The sequence below is a fragment of the Natrix helvetica genome (assembly GCF_964273705.1).
Source record: "Natrix helvetica genome assembly, chromosome: 2".
In the NCBI taxonomy this organism is placed as follows: Eukaryota; Metazoa; Chordata; class Lepidosauria; order Squamata; family Natricidae; genus Natrix; species Natrix helvetica.
The window spans coordinates 254,978,007-254,995,934 of record NC_138552.1 but is presented as its reverse complement, the minus strand read 5'-3'; the positions used below and the strand labels follow the sequence as shown (position 1 = coordinate 254,995,934).

The 17,928-nt window shown below is 42.6% G+C and overlaps 1 protein-coding gene across 1 annotated transcript in view; it reads right to left on the bottom strand.

Annotated features, from left to right (window-relative positions):
- Positions 1-17,928, bottom strand: part of SOS1 (SOS Ras/Rac guanine nucleotide exchange factor 1) — a 70,943-nt gene that overhangs the window by 17,163 nt on the left and 35,852 nt on the right. Inside the window, exons 11-14 of the mRNA XM_081945921.1 lie at positions 13,013-13,094; positions 11,651-11,773; positions 9,972-10,075; positions 652-874 (exon numbers count right to left, since the gene is read on the bottom strand). Coding sequence (XP_081802047.1) covers positions 652-874; positions 9,972-10,075; positions 11,651-11,773; positions 13,013-13,094 — 532 coding nt within the window. The remainder of the gene's footprint in view (positions 1-651; positions 875-9,971; positions 10,076-11,650; positions 11,774-13,012; positions 13,095-17,928) is intronic.

The following is a 17,928-nucleotide window of genomic DNA, read 5'->3' as shown; positions in this document are numbered from 1 at the left end:
AACTGTTTTTAATTTTATTAAATACTGTATTTTTCAGAGTATAAGACACACCTTTTTCCCTCAAAAAAGAGGCTGAAAATCTGGGTGCGTCTTATACACTAAATACAGCATACAACATGTTCTGTATTTTTGCCTCCTGAAACCCCGCCTCCTTCACCAAAATGGCGGTGCATAGCCTTTAGGAGGCCTTCAGAGTGCTCCTGGGGTATGGGGAGGGCAGAAATGAGTAAAAAATGGGCCATTTTTTACTCAGTTTTGCCCCTACAGCCCCAAGGAGCACTCTATAAGCCTCCTAAAGGCTATGCATGCCTTTTGGAAAATAAATGGGCCCGTTTTCGTGAAAAATGGACCATTTTTGGGAGGTCTGCAGAATGCAAAAAAAAATTTTTTATACTTTGCCTCTTCAAAAACTTGGTGCGTCTTATACTCTGAAAAATATGGCAATTCCAAACATATGAAGAGAAATTCTCATTTTAATAACTGATATTTGTTCATTAAAAATAGGCAAGTCTACTTCAGAAAATGTAATACTAATAATTCTGCTAGTAAAAATAATGGCAGATAGACTCATGACATTAAAAAAAAAAAAAACACTTAACAAGTCGATATTTTAACCCAGAATCATACATCTCATAGGAAAAAAGGCACTACCTGTAAAGTTCTGATTCAAGTAGAGTAAGCTGTCGGGCAATTTCTATTGGATGCAAAGTGAGCAGGTCAAATGTTTCAGTTTGTCCTTGTCTGCCAATATGCCACTCAATTGGGGGTGGTGAGCTTTCAAAAGTAATATTGTGAGTTGGCCCAATGGCTTGTGCTTGCTTTTTCCTATGAATTATCTTCGTGATTGACTCAACCCATTTCTTCATAGCTTTACCTGAGAATGAGTACAGAAACTGGTTAACAGCACCGTGGAGCAAGTTCTAAAAATATTAAGTGCTTATCTTACCCACAGGCCCATTGGTAAAAGAATGCAAGAATTTCACCAAGCCCAGCATTGCAAGCGTCCCAAATTACAACTGTTTTGTGTTTAAAAAAGGTAGAAAGTGTTTCCAACCTGCTTTTCTGAAATGTGAAAACATACATGCAGAAGCACATAAGGACTGGCCATACAAAGAAAAAAGTTGGTATCCTATTTTATTTTAATAATCTCCTAATTAAATTACAAAATAAAAATCTCCATAACGAGAAAAAAATGCCCTGTCACACAGCAGTTCCAATTTAGTTAATATAATGAGAAAATGAAAGCTTTTTATACTGTCAGTTTGAGGCTTAAGACATGGAAGGCTCTATAATATGAGATTAAGATATGTAAGGCTTATAACGACATATACATGCCGTCAGGTTTTCCTGTGGTGCGTACAGGTAATCAACTGTTAATGGAGGATACATCTTCTATTCACTTCCACTCCTCCATGGCTGTGACCTCCGCTCACATTCAATACATACATGCAATAGTAGAGTTGGAAGGGACCTTGGAGGTCTTCTAGTCCAACCCCCTGCCTAGGCAGGAAACCCTATACCGTTCCAGACAAATGGCTATCCAACATCTTCTTAAAGACTTCCAGTGTTGGGGCCTTCACAACTTCTGGAGGCAAGCTGTTCCACTGATTAATTGTTCTAACTGTCAAGAAGTTTCTCCTCAGTTCTGAGTTGCTTCTCTCCTTGATTAGTTTCCACCCATTGCTTCTTGTTCTACCCTCAGGTGCCTTGGAGAATAGTTTGACTCCCTCTTCTTTGTGGCAACCCCTGAGATATTGGAACAATGCTATCATGTCTCCCCTAGTCCTTCTTTCTCTTAAGCTAAACATACCCAGTTCCTGCAACCGTTCTTCATATGTTTTAGTCTCCAGTCCCCTAATCATCTTTGTTGCTCTTCTCTGCACTCTTTCTAGAGTCTCCACATCTTTTTTACATGGTGGCAACCAGAACTGAATGCAGTATTCCAAGTGTGGCCTCACCAAGGCATTATAAAGCGGCATCAACACTTCACGTGATCTTGATTCTATCCCTCTGTTGATGCAGCCTAGAACTGTGTTGGCTTTTTTGGCAGCTGCTGCACAGCTGCACATTTTCCTGCCCCAAGTTGAGTGTTTTCCAGGTCTTGCCATCTCAAATGTTGCCTGGTTTGCCTAGTTGGGCATAACGTCTTCTGGCAACCTCAGGTACTTGGATTGGCTATTGAGCAAAGTAGCTTTGTACTAAGGTCTGCTACAGCTAAAATTGGGAAACAGGAGTTTCCATAAAAGAGTGATTGTATGATTCGTCAACTTTCCTTTTTTCATTACTATTTTTCTTTTCTTGCGCTTTCTAGATTTCCCATTGGTTTCTTTTAAAATATTTTGTAAAAATAATTTTTCAAAGGGGTGGAAGTGGTTGCAAAAAGGGTGTTAGTTAAGTCTTCTAATCCAAATGACTGACACAGTAAATGATGAAATGGTGGCAAGCTCAGGGAAGATAAAATAGTAATTTAAAAAAGTTGGATTTCACACCAGTGGCAGTCTACATGTCAGGCAAGTGAGTCTACTCTACTACTAAAACTCCTGTTTCTTAACTATAGCTGCAGCACTTTTTTGAACCAAACTGGAAAGATATAGAAAAAAATATTTTAAGCTGTTTGCTTTGCCTTCATATACGTGTATTTTGATGTTTTGATTTTGTATATATAAATATAACTTTTTCTCTATAATATTCTTCATTTGTATATCTAAACACAGACACATAGAAAAGTATCTATGTCAAGTAAGACCTATTCGCAGAAAGGAAAGCACGTGATAATGCTTTTCTAGATTGGAAAGTTGATTGGAAAGGCATCCTGGGAGGTTACACAAGACTGGCTCCTGGGCCTAGTGAATGCTTCGCTGGGCGAGGGGTCTCTCCCGGCCGCCTTGAAAGAGGCGGTGGTGAGACCCTTGCTCAAGAAGCCTTCCCTGGACCCTTTGGAGCTGGCCAATTATCGTCCTGTCTCCAACCTTCCCTTTCTGTCGAAGGTTGTAGAGAGTGTGGTGGCCTACCAGTTTCCACGACATCTGGAGGAAAATGATTATCTAGACCCGCGCCAGTCCGGCTTCCGCCCCGGTCACAGCACGGAGACGGCCTTGGTCGCGTTGGTGGATGATCTCTGGAGGGCCAGAGATAGAGGTTGTTCCTCTATCCTGGTCCTATTAGACCTCTCGGCGGCTTTTGATACCATCGACCATGGTATCCTGCTGCGCCGGCTGGAGGGGTTGGGGGTCCGGGGCACCGTCTTGCGGTGGTTCGGCTCCTACCTTTCTGACCGGACGCAGCGTGTGTTGGCAGGAGAAGAGAGGTCGACCCTACGCCCCCTTACTTGTGGGGTGCCACAGGGGTCGGTCCTCTCGCCATTCCTGTTCAACACATATATGAAGCCGCTGGGTGAGATCATCCGTGGTTTCGGGGTGGGATACCATCTGTACGCTGATGATACTCAGCTGTACTTTTCCACCCCGAACCACCCCAACGAGGCCATCGAAGTGATGTCCCGGTGTGTGGAAGCCGTACGGATCTGGATGGATGACAACCGACTCAAGCTCAACCCCTCCAAGACGGAGTGGCTGTGGGTACCAGCTCCCCGGTTCAGCCAATTAATTCCATCATTGGCCATTGGGGGCAATGAGGACAGCGGCGGTGGTCTGGGCGATCTGCGCGACTGCGTGATTGTGCGACTGGGTGGTTTTTGGCCTGTGATATGAGAGTGATGGTGGCAACCCAGGAGAGCCGAGCGGCCCAAACTATGAACTAACTATGGATCGCTGAGCTCGAATTTGGCCGGTGATGTGTGTAGGATGTAAGGCCCGAGGGAGGCCCGAGAGACCTAAGGCGCCTAAGGGATGAAGGAAGGAGGGTGAGGCCTGAGGCGCCGGAGGAATCAGAGTTGAAAGATCGAGGGAAGGGCTGCAGGAAGGCCGCAGGGAGGCCGATGCAGCCCTCCTGGGCCCAACAACAACACCTGGGTTGCCAAATGGACAGAGGATTCTTTTCACCTAGGGCAGGCCATAGACTCGGAGGCCTGGAACATCAGAGGCCCACGCAGAAGGTCAGACCCGGTGTTTTGCTGTGCTCGCTACTACCCCCCCCCCACTCACGCATTTACCATCTACTTACTACGGGCTATCTGCCCTACCATCTACTATGATTTACCATCCATTGCAAACCACCTCTTAGCTGCAATTCTTATCCACCAGCTGGCTACTTTATCATACTTCCATCAGCCAGCATTTCCATTCGGATATGGACTATTTTCATCAGCCTATCCCCCTGCCTGGACTATCTTCTTGCCAAGACCATCCCCTTAGTGGGAACTGTGGCCACTGATACATCTACAGCTCCCTCTTGACGAACTTGGCCCTGTCTAATCATGTTATATACGAGGCTAGACCTACTACAGCTACGAGATTCCCCCCTCTCGCAGCTATGGCCTCCTGCCCTTTCAAGGGCCCACCTTGAGGACGGGTTCATTAACCCAGAGAGGTGGAGGAAGCGCATGTTAAGGGGTTTTTTAATTAAATGTTTTTTAAAAGTTGTAAGGGGTTATAAGGATGGGGGGGGAGGGGTTGTAGGGATGGGGGGGGGAACCGGTTAGGAGGGATGGAAGAGCCAGGCACCTAGGTGTGGTCGAAAGAGGAGGGAGCGGAGTGGGGGAGGAGAGGGAAGATAGCATTCCTGTGAAGGGCACCTTAATACCAACGGTCGTGGGGAGGGGCAGGTGCGAGGACAGTTTAAGAGCACGTAGTCGGTTGGGAGACCGGGGTTTTTGGTCATTCCCGGTCGTTTGTACCAACCCCTGCATACTAGGTGGTCAGGATCTACAGACCCAAGGCCTGAGACTGCTGTTATGCAACGCGAGGTCCGTTGTCAATAAGGCCCCCCTCATTCACGATCTAATTTTGGAGGGGGAGCCGGACCTCGCCGGAATAACCGAGACCTGGTTGGGCCACGAGGGAGGTTTACCCCTTGTGGAAATGTGCCCTCCAGGTTATCGAGCATTTCACCAGCCTCGGGCCCAGGGAAGGGGCGGTGGGGTAGCAGTGATTATCCGGGAAGACTTAGAGCCGAGAGAGTTCACCGTGCCGCAGACATCCGGGTGTGAGTCCCTCGTCGTGAGATGGGGCCCAGGGAGGCAGTTGGGCCTGCTGATAGTATACCTGGCTCCTCGCTATACTTCAGCGGCCCTGCCCGAACTCCTTGAGCTGATCTCATCGGTGGCGGTTGAGACCCCCAAACTTTTAGTGATGGGGGATTTTAATCTGCCGTCGATGGGAGAAGCGTCTGAGGGGGTTCGGGAGTTCATGGCTTCCATGACAGCCATGGACCTGACCCAGTTAATTCAGGGCCCTACTCACGAGGGAGGCCACACCCTGGACCTTGTTTTTGTCTCTGGCCAGTGGACGAGTGATCTGGGAATAGGGGATCTAGACACTATTCCCCTGTCATGGTCGGATCACTCACTTCTCCGGCTGGACTTCCCTGGTGCTACCCCCCGCCGCGAGGAGGCGGAACTGGAAGGTATTAGATGGTTCCGCCCCAAGCGCCTGATGGAACCGGATAGGTTCCAGACGGAACTTGGGCCACCCCCTGTGGACCTGACCCGCCCCCGAGTGGAGGACCTGGTAGACGCATGGAATAGTGCGACTACCGGGGCCCTAGACCGGGTGGCGCCTTTGCGGCCTCTCCTGCGGCGACGAACCACCCTGGCACCTTGGTTTACCGAGGAGCTAAGGGTGATGAAACGCCACAAGAGACGCCTAGAGAGTCGTTGGAGATCCTCCCGTTCCGAATTTGACCGAGCACAGGCACGAGCCTATTTGAAGACGTACCTCGTGGCATTAAGAGCGGCCAAACGTCAACATTGCGCCGCTCTTATTGCGTCTGCAGATAACCGCCCTGCCGCCCTGTTTCGGGTGACCCGTTCCCTCTTGTTTGAGAGACCACGGGAAGCCCCACTACAGGGCAGAGCAGAGGAGTTTGGGAATTATCTACAGGACAAAGTCGCTCAAATTCGGATGGGATGGACCCCTTTCAGTGGTTCAGTAGAGACGCCCGTTGCGAGTCTTGAGGGACCGCTTTGGGAGGAGTTTGACTCGGTTGCCATCGAGGATTTGGACAGGTTGCGTGGACGTCTGCGACCCACCACATGTTTATTGGACCCGTGTCCCTCCTGGCTTGTACTGGCATCCTGGGAGGTTACGCGCGACTGGCTCCTGGGCCTGGTGAACGCCTCGTTGGGTGAGGGGTCTCTACCGGCCGCCTTGAAAGAGGCGGTGGTGAGGCCCCTGCTCAAGAAGCCTTCCCTGGACCCAACGGACCTAGTCAATTATCGTCCAGTCTCCAACCTTCCTTTTTTAGCGAAGGTTGTAGAGAGTGTGGTAGCACAGCAGTTCCCACGTCACCTGGAGGAAAATGATTATCTAGACCCGCGCCAGTCCGGCTTCCGACCCGGGCACAGCACGGAGACGGCCTTGGTCGCATTGGTTGATGATCTCTGGAGGGCCAGAGATAGGGGTTGTTCCTCTATCCTGGTCCTATTAGATCTCTCGGCGGCGTTCGATACCATCGACCATGGTATCCTGTTGCACCGGCTAGAGGGGCTGGGAGTCAGGGGCACCGTTTTACGGTGGTTTGGCTCCTACCTCTCTGATCGGACGCAACGTGTGTTGACAGGGGAGCAGAGTTCGACCCGGAGGCCACTCACATGTGGAGTGCCACAGGGATCGGTGCTCTCGCCTCTCCTGTTCAACACATATATGAAACCGCTGGGCGAGATCATCCGTGGTTTTGGGGTGGGATATCATCTGTATGCTGATGATACTCAGCTATACATTTCCACTCCGAACCACCCCAATGAGGCCGTCGAAATGATGTCCCGGTGTCTGGAGGCCGTACGGGTCTGGATGGATGGCAACCGACTAAAACTCAACCCTTCCAAGACGGAGTGGCTGTGGCTTCCGGCCTCCCGGTTCAACCAGGTGCTTCCATCTCTGGCCATCGGGGGCGTCCAACTAGCCCCCATGGAACAGGTGCGCAATTTGGGCGTCCTCCTGGATGCCCGGCTGTCCATGGATAACCATGTAACAGCCGTGGCAAGGGGGGCGTTCCATCAGGTCCGCCTGATGCGCCAATTGCGCCCCTTATTGGACCGGGATGCCCTACGCACAGTCACCCATGCGCTAGTGACGTCTCGCCTGGATTACTGCAATGCTCTCTACATGGGGCTTCCCTTGAGATGCACTCGGAGACTACAGTTGGTCCAGAACGCGGCCGCGCGGGTGATTATGGGGAGGACTAGATTCTCCCCTGTAACACCTCTCCTGCGCGAGCTGCACTGGCTTCCTGTGGTCTACCGAGTGCGTTTCAAGGTTTTGATTATGATCTTTAAAGCGCTTCATGGCACAGGGCCTAGTTATATGCAGGATCGCATCCTGCCCCACACATCCCTACGACCAATTCGCTCACACAGAGAGGGACTTCTCCGGGTGCCGTCCGCCAAACAGTGCCGGGGGGCGACACCCAGGAGCAGAGCCTTCTCTGTGATGGGCCCAGCCCTGTGGAATGACCTCCCCCGTGACATCAGGATTACTTCCGATCTCCGCTCCTTCCGTGTACAGCTGAAGACCCACCTCTTTCAATTATCTGGCCTGGCTCAATCGCAATCGTAATTTTCCCATTCCTCCTAACTGTTTTTTAAATTGTCCTTAAATATTAATTCTTAACTGCATATTGGGTTTTTACAATTGGGGTATTTTAAAGCTGATTTTTAACTGTCTAATGATGTAATTTGTTTCCTCCTCCGTGTATGTATGTATGTGTGTTGTGTATGTATGTACGTTTTTGTGCTGTTATATATCTTTTATGTTTTATGCTCCATTGTACGCCGCCCCGAGTCCTACTCGGAAAGGGAGCGGCTAATAAATCCAAATTTATTATTATTATTATTATTATTATCTTGCCCCCGTGGAGCGGGCGCGCAATTTGGGCGTCCTCCTGGATGCCCGGCTGTCCATGGATGACCATGTGACAGCCGTGGCAAGGGGGGCGTTCCACCAGGTTCGCCTGGTGCGCCAATTGCGCCCCCTACTGGACCGGGACGCCTTACGCACAGTCACTCATGCGCTGGTGACGTCTCGCTTGGACTACTGTAACGCTCTCTACATGGGGCTTCCCTTGAAATGCACCCGGAGGCTACAGTTGGTCCAGAACGCAGCCGCGCGGGTAATTATGGGGAGTACTAGGTACTCCCATGTGACACCGTTCCTGCGCGAGCTGCACTGGCTTCCTGTGGTCTATCGGGTGCGTTTCAAGGTTTTGATAACTATCTTTAAAGCGCTCCATGGCTTAGGACCTAGTTACTTGCGGGATCGTATTCTGCCCCATACATCCCTGCGACCAATTCGCTCGCACAGAGAGGGCCTCCTCCAGGTGCCGTCCACTAGACAGTGTCGTGGGGCGGCGCCTAGGAGTAGAGCCTTCTCTGTGGCGGGCCCAGCCCTGTGGAATGACCTCCCTCCGGATATTAGGAATACCTCTGACCTCCGCTCCTTTCGTATTAAGCTTAAGACCCACCTATTCCAAGCAGCTGGCCTGGCTCAACTTTGATCTAACCATATCGCTCCTGACGGGTTTTTAACTGCGTATTTTAATTATATTTAATTTCTAGGGGTTTTTAAATACTGTATTTTAATTGTTTTTATTTATCAGCCGACCTCCTCCTTGGGTGTGTCTCAGTATATGTCTCTGTTATATGTTTGTTTTGTCCACATATTTATTTCATATGTTTCATTGTACACCGCCCCGAGTCCTTCGGGAGAGGGTGCGGCTAAGAAATAAATATATTATTATTATTATAAGACAGAGCAGCAAGGGAAATGTAAAATGGGACACTAATAGCTTCATCCAAACAGGCTTTTCATAAACAAGCTTTTAGTTAAACTGGCATCAGAATAAGAAAAGAGTAGCATAAGAATGGCACATGGATATGTTCCTGGCATGTTCCTACATAAATTAAAATATAATGAATCTTGGATCTTCCTTGTTTTGATCAGAGAGCTTCCTTTTAAAAACACAATCCTCCTCTCTAGTCAGTCAGTCAATCAGTGAATCAATAAACCAAATCCAAGTCAATTTCTAGAAGGTTTTTCTGGTTTATTCTAAGTATATATGCTTATATTGAATTATGAAGCACCGAAGGGTTATTTTTTAAAATTATGACTGGTTATCTGGGGTTGGGCTGATATCTTACATAAAGACTCCATTATCTAAAATAATTTTAGGTTACTTTTTCTCATATAAAACTGTTTAATGGATGACCAACACACCAGGCATAGCTTATTAAAAGGTACATAAGAAATAAATGAGGAATATTGGAATAATAATAATCTATGTAATGCTATGTCAAACAATGAATACATGCTGACATTTTGCTAGCTTCTTCAGAGCAGAAATTCTTACTTAATAAATTAACAACATGGCTAGTCAAAGATTAGCACAAAGTTACTATCCCACATAGATTAAATGGAATCCATGTGATCAATAAGGAACAGGTATGAAAACTACACTCAATGAAAATGTAAGTACTAGATCCATGATGGCGAACCTATGGCATGTGTACCAGAGGTGGCTTGCAGAGCTCTCTCTGTCGCCAGTTGTGGTTTCTGGCATGCTGGTCTTTGCAGGCACTGAAGCGCCAGAAAACACCTCGAAAAATGCCCCCCCCCCCCAACAGCCAAAAACAGGCATGTGCAGGCAGGCCAGCTCGTCTTCAGGTTTCCAGTGCTCCAGCACACGCGAACACCAGCTAGCTGGCACGCCACATATGTGCTGGAAACCAGAAAAGACCAGTTGGCTGGCATGTGCACCAGCCAGTTGGTCTTTGGGTTTCCAGCGCTCCAGTGCGCACATGCAGACGCATTCTGGTTTGGGCGCCATCTTTGTACTAGATATTTGTGGTCATCAATTACCTCTGACTGTGCCAATGAATTCTTCCAATCGTTGCAAAAGATCTACATCTCTCTCAAAATCATAGAAATGATGTTCCACCCAGTGTCGACATACATTTAATACTCTGCAACATAAATGATTAGATATTTGAGATCAATATTTACTGAATATATTTTAAATAACAATTAGCAGGGCTGCAATTTGAGTATTTACACAAATAGTAGCCCTACTAAGCAACTCATAGATAGAAGGAGCACAGATTTATAAGCACTCTTATTTAACTCTGAGCCTGACTGGCCATTCTTTGAAAAGGATGAGAAGAGTGATCCTTAAAGCATAAGTGATCTCTCATTCATGTTCTAGCACTTGGAATAAAAGGCAAGTTTGTGCAACAAGCTGATCACTAGCTAACACTAAGGTTGTCTATTGTGAACAAAAAAGGTAGAACTCCCACAGAAAAATTCTGTTTCAAGAGATTGTAATGGAGCCTATATTTTCTAATGAAATGAAATGCAACTATAACTAAGAAGATTCAATTGCTGGACTTTCATGAAAAGATTTTCTTTAGGATCACAAAATCATAAACCTAATATTTGATAGCTAGGTTACTCTGAAAAATCATGGAACGTACTATCATGAGAATTTCTAGTGTGTGAAAAAATATTAATTGGAAATATAATTTTTAATATTGTAAGAATGAGCTATCAAGTTCCAGCACTTTTGTATTGATGTTGTCCAACAGGATTCTCCAGAACTACCTAATTGTTTTGTAAGTGATGCTGCCAATGTATTTTTTTCTAGACTGAATTATTACATACAAATCTTGTAAGATTACTGAGTAAATTGAATTCCTAGAGTGGAAACTAAATTATTAACTCTTTATACATTATGTCATCTGTCTTCTAAACAATATAGATATTTGGTCTCTGCTAAATATGAACTTAAAACTCATCAGTGGGCTCTACAATTGTAGGTAATATCTGCCCCTCAGAAGCTTCATTTCAACTGGCAATATGCTGGATAAGGCCTCTGGATGCCCAAATGGGGCATCCACCCCTCAGAAGGTCCATTTCAGCTTGCAACCTGCAGGATGAATGTTGCAGAGCCTCTGTGGTTGTTCGTAAAGGTGAACAACTGCTGGTGCTGCAAGATTCGTAGTTTTTGGTCTTGGACGCAAACACTAGGGGCCATTTATTAAGTAACTTTGAACATTTTCTAAGGAAATGCTCTTAACCCAGATATCACCTATACGGTTGTTTAATATTTGAATTAAGAAAAGAGCAAAAAAGACAAAAAATGAGGCTTGTCTAGGAAGGAAATTCTGAAAAGAAAATCTCTGGTGCATGAATGGACACATCAACAATCCTTTGGACCCTAACCAATTTTTTAAAAGTGAGAAAAAATTAAGACCCAATTTTGCATGTTTAATTTAGATGCACAAAAAGGACCTCCATTTCAGGCCTTATAGGCATGGTTTTTAGAAGCTATTTTCTAGAAATGATTTTATCCATTTAGGATGCAAGCCAGCCCTCAAATCATTCTCCAGTTAAAAAAAAAACCTTGACAAAAGCTTTTGTGAACTCTCGTGTTATTGAGTTAGTTTTTTGCACATAAAAAACCCTGCCAGCTCCTGAATTATTATATGATTTTCATTGTCAACTAAAGACCCCTTGAGCTGCCCAGAATAGTCAATACTTACCGTAGCTGTACAGGTTGTATATATTCTTTTCTAAATCTTTTTAATTCTGCACTAAGAGGTTGATCTCCATTCTCCATAGCTATACGATCTGCTTCTGTTGGTTCAGGTTCTGGAATTTCAAATCTAATATGGGATGATGAAGAGACACTTAAATGATTAAGTGTAACATTTATATATTCATTTAGTAAGATGAAAAATACTAATTGCAACAATCAAGACAGAGAAGCATCACTAAGGAAGTCACAGGGAGTCAGGAAAGAGGAAGACAACCCAATTGAATTATAATTCTGAAAGTTAGTGCAGATGCAATAATCCTTAGTACCCTGTTTCCCTGAAAACAAGATCCAACCAGAAAATAAGCCCTAGCAAGATTTTTCTGGATGCTCATAATACAAGCCCTATCCCCAAAATAAGCCCCAGCTAAGATCATAAGATGGATGCATTTTAGTACCCCCATTTCCCCAAAATAAGACCTAACTGGAAAATAAGCCCTAATGCATCTTTTGGAGCAAAAATTAATATAAGACCCGGTCTTATTTTTGGGGAAACAGGTATCTCTTTAGCAAAGGAATAGCAATAGCAATATCATTTAGACGTATATACTATTTTACAGTGCTCTCTAAACAGCTTACACAGTCAGCATATCGCCCCCAACAATCTGGGTCCTTGTTTTACCCACCTCGGAAGAATAGAAAGCTGAGTCAACCTTGAGCCTGGTGAGATTTGAACTGCCAAACTGCAGGCAGCCAACAGTCAGCAGAAGTAGCCTGCAGTACTGCATTCTAACCACTGTGCTACCATGGCTCTTGCAAATGGCATTTTAATTGCAAAATTAAGTGTTTACATTTGCAAATAAGTGTGATACAAATGTATATTTTATTATTAAAATTATTTATTATTTTACCTATTAAACCCTATATACAAATAGGAAATGTGAAGAATGCTAATGATTTATTTAAAACATATGGAGAAATTTAAGTGTACCAAGTCCATTTTTGTTAAAAAACAAACACCCCATGACTTAGCATAATGAACTAATTGGACAATATAATTTGTGTTATATTGTGCTACTGCCTGCAGTCTTGCCAATTCTGATTCATACTGTAGACACTGCTGTATGGGATTGTTGATTTATCTCACTTCATTTTTTATGAAATTAATCTGGAATGGAGGTGAGCTTAAGATAAATCATAAACGTTGCTCAAATGATCTTTGATTTGCTTGGGGAGAAATAATTCATTCTGAAGCTATATGTCACATTAGGTTGGGGAAATAATAACCTCATTTTGAAGAATAAGCACTTTAAAAAATCTCAAGAAGGAAAAAAAGTTATAAGGCAGTATTTCAGAAAGATTCACTCACCTTTCTATCAGGAGACTGAGTAATTCCTGAGGCTTACAAAAAGATCTGTATGTGGTAAGAAATGTTCGAACAAAATTGGGATCTAGAATAGAAAAAGAATGACTTAGGCAGCTTATGAAGGAAGACCTGTGATGATAGCTAAAAGCCTCCACTATGACAATGTAATGCAGACCATATAATAGCAGCTATGCTTTAATGATGACTGAGGAAACAGGAAAAGGATATTAATTCCTGACAGATTTCAGGAAACAATCCAAGATAAGCAGAAGGATACTCCCGTTCAGGACATTCTCACTTAAGGGACTTGTTAAGCCAAACTAATGACAAGTAATGACATTTTCAGAAGACTGATCTTTCCTTAGATTCCCAGGGAACTCAATACATGAGGCTGAATGTAAAAAGAGTAAAAATAAAAAGCATGCTTACACAGGAAAGCACACTTCTTGGTGCAAAAGTAGACAACTGGAAGTCCTTCTGATGTACTGAGCTCTCATCAAGCCCATCTAATATGTCCAATATGAGTGGAACTGTAAAGGGGTGCAACTGAAAACGAGCAAGGATTGCTTTAGGCTTTACCTCAGAAGTGGAGCAATGGCAGAGGACATCATTTCAGAATAAACAACCCTTTCAGGAAACAAAGGTTGAAGGTACTCTCCCCATTTCCACTGTCTTTGCAATGATTGGCAACTCTTGCAGGACTGAATTTAACTTCACTTATTTCAGGGGTGTCCAAACTTGAGAACTTTAAGACTTGTGGACTTCAATTCCCAGAATTCCCCAGCCAGCCCACAAGTCTTAAAGTTCCCAAGTTTGGACACCCCTGACTTATTTTAATACACTACATACCGAGAAATCAATTTAGTGTTGCTGCCTTTCTTTGCTTCCCCAACTAGCCTGGCTAGAAAATGATTTGGGGGGGAAAAAAAAAAGAACCCTTCCTCTTACAGCTTATGCGGATAATCCGTTTTCATTTAGTTATTTTATATTTCTCATCACTTTGGAGAGCACTGGAAGCATTTTTCCTACCCATGAAAGGAAGATAGAAACAGTGTTTGTCAATTGAATCCAGTCATGAAGAGGAGGACTTCTCTCTGTTCACTGACTTATGGAAAAGGGGAACATTCTCTTTTCTAGTTCTGCCCACTAATGTAAGAATTAACTTCATCTTTTTATCTCTTAACACTAATTTGTTATGTCTGCATTATAATCAGCCAGTTAGCTTTTACTCAGGTTTCTTCAGCATGAGAAGGAAAGCGATGATCAGAAAGAGTCATTCAAAGGCCTATTAATGCTCATGGATGGCTAAGAGACATGTGTTAATGCTGCAGCGGAATCAAGAGAAAGATTGGCCATTTGCACACACGACAAATGACAGCAAAACGTTACAATCAATTAGATGTAAATATTTACGTTTTAAAATCTAGTTTCAAAGTAGCTACACGGCAATTGCATTTTTCCTACAAAATAGTATTGCTACAAGACTTCAAACAGCAATTTATTTGGGTCAAACATACACACAATTAACCAGGATGCCCATCTGTGATCAATGTCTCTTCAACACAAGCATTTTAAAAGCTATAAAAGACCTTCTAAAAATAATAATCCCTGAATGCCTTAACAAAGGAAATTGATGCTATGCTGACGCACACGCATTCAATGTACCAAAACTTATAAATAGAATATCACAACCTTATCAGAGAAAAAAACTTGCAATTTTCTTTTTAAACTAGAAGCATTCGCTCAAGAAACAGAGGACTTATAAAAACAGAGAAGCAGCATGCCAGAATGTGAAGAAAGGTGAAACAAGTTTCTGAGTATGAATAAAAAAGCTCTATTACTGTCTACATAGTGTTTTTAAGTCGACCCCCCTCCCCCTGATCTTTTTGTTCCATTATTCATCCATTTCCATATATTACTTACAAACAAATTCATGAATGGAAAGAAATTATTTTGCATCTGTTCTGCAAGGAACTAAGCTACTGGCTCTTCTCTACCTACCAAATGCTAGAATCAGACCCATCAACATCCAAGAGCAGGATAATGAAGTTCTGGAAATCAAATCCCGTTAACTCAAAATGCAGCACCTATTGCCATCCTTACATGTAACTAGACACTGTGATTAACTGCTTCCTGATTCTGGCTTCTTTAGAAGCTTATAACCATAGTATTTGCTTGATCATAATGAAGTATTGTGCTAAACAATCGTTTATTTTAATGATAGATTCCTGAAATACCTACCGTAGCTGGATCACATGTAATCTAAGCATATCCCATACAGACTGTGTTTAATGCAACGTAAGGCGATGTTTTATGGGGTTTTATGTTGTGGATTTTTAATCCATTCTGAGACACCTGGGTGCGAATTGGACAGCCATATACAATAGATGGACAGTCAGACAGATAGATAAATAGTGTGGAACCAGCCTTGTTATACTGTCTGATCAGATAAGGAGCAGAACAGCAGCAAAAGGGTTAGGTACACAAGGAACAGCACAATTCTACAATCATATATGCTTCAGACAGTAAGCACAAGGATTTGTATCTTCATAAACATTTGAGTGAAACAAGGGTTGTGATTTCTCAAAAGTAATCCAATTGTTACACTCTATCTATAGCAGAGGGGTATACTGGAATTTAGCCAGATATCTCTTTTCAGATTCTTAGTCCAGATTTTAGTAAGTGAAAGGTAATACAGTGAAATGCATAAAGCTAGATACATGAAAGATTGTAATATTAGCATTTGTACTATTAATGATTTGGACCAAAACAGTGTTTGTATAATTTCTGTTATCCCAAGCCAGACCAGATGGCCAATGAACAATCAAAAATACTTTTGAAAGGAAGTTCTTCTAGAGAATGGTAATTTCCGGCTCCCACCCATTTGTGTGTAAGTGCTGTTCAAACACAATGACGAAATAAATGCTAAAAAAACAAGAAGAAAATGTAGGCCATTTGGGGGAAAACTGCTTTGAAAGACTTTACTCAAAGTTTCTTTATAAAGAAATAAAAACAAGTTTATTTTTCATTCGTGATAGATCTTTTTCCAATACTTCTTCCCCCCCACTCCCATTGTCATTTCAACGATGAATGTGCCATTCTGAAGGTTTTCAGAACAATACTTAATGTCTCCGACTTGATGGGAGGCAGGAAGTTGTATTTTGGCCTGCAATTACTTCCCACATTAGAGGTACATAGAGTGGGTATGATTAGGATAAAACTGGGCTTTGGTCATCTTTGGGCCACAAGGGCCAAATATGCCCACATGACTAGTACTATGCTTATCCTAAGAAGGTTACAGGAAGCCATGATAGCTACCTATCAGAAAACAGGGCAGAATTGTTTCGAAAGATAAAAAGTCATCAGGTTAAATTACAAGAAGGCAGACATCATTTGGACGTCAAGAAAAAATATATAAAATATAAGAACTGTTCCACAATAGAACAGATTGTCAGAGGATGTGGTGATTTTTGCTAGGGGTATTTCAACAAAGGCATGTTTGATTATCTGTTGAAGAGCTATAATAGATTCTTACACTGAACAGGAGACATTTATATTCTGTGATTGCATGGTGATAATCTGAGAAAAATATGAATTTGAAATAAGAGAGTCTATTTATATGTAGATGTATGCCAACAGAATGAATCTAAACGTAAAAACGTAACTGGTTTACTATGATAACTAATGAAAGATACAGGAGTGATAAGTTCTGAATGTAGGACAGATCATTTTTGGCAATCTCAAGAAAATATATGTTTGAATTAAGAAGGCACTCACAGCTCACCCATACTTGCTCCAAAATACCTTGTTGCATTTGACTGTAGCATTAGAGAAACAAAATTATAAAAAAGGGTTGAATTACAAAATGTTTTACATGAATGTGAAATTTAAACTTGGTTGCTGAATATAGCAAGAGTGCTACAGATGATACAAGTAAAGCATACAAATGACTAATTGGAATGCTTAGGTATGCCATTGAGCAGGGAACAAGATATACGCACAATGTTCCTTTCATTGCTTATTTACAGATAAATGTGCAATGAATGATTTTGGTGATTACAGATGTGATGGCTGGGGAGTTTTTATGCAGGTGATGCTTTGCTGTCAATGGACATTTTCTTTTATAGCAAATGTTAGGGTGAATGATCCACTAAGGAGTATGCTTCTGAAAACTAGCATATTAAAACATATTAAAAACCAAGTCTGTATTTAAGAGGAAAAAATAGAATGAATCATTGCAAGTCATAACTAAGTATAAAAAAACTAGAATAAAACAATAAATTAATGGGTTTTGTTATTTAATAAGCTATTGCTTATTAAAATAAGAAAACAGATAAATTTTTGGATATGCAAATGTTGGTAAAAAGATACTGTAATGGCCAGTCTGTTGTATGTTGCAAGAAATAAATAGTTATCAAGTGAGAGCTGGGTAAAAAAAAAGAATGATCACTATGAAAAAAGTACGTTAGATGGTTTGGCATTCAGAGACAATGAATAAAGATTAGACCACAAAACAAATACACAACAGAAAAATGAACAGGTTGAGAAGAAAGAGAAGTCCAAAAATGTTGAAGTGATAGAACTGTAATCGAAGTGCAGAAAAACGAAGAGGTAAAAAAAAAAAAAGCAATGTATGAAGAAGCATATAGACAGATCAGAAACAAAGACAGAAAGGCACAGAGATATATGGTGAAAAATATTGTTGTAAACTAGTTTTACTATGGTTCCTTTTCCTTTTTTTAAAAAAATTCACATTTTAATTCCTTTGGCTTACTATTTCTTATTCCTTTTTGTATTTGATAGCTTACATTGCCCCATCCAATTCTGTATTTCTTTTTCTTTATTGGGAAATATTTGTAGCCTTCAATTTTCAGAATATAAACAAACATGTTAACAGGAGGGCTAACTTAACATGCTAT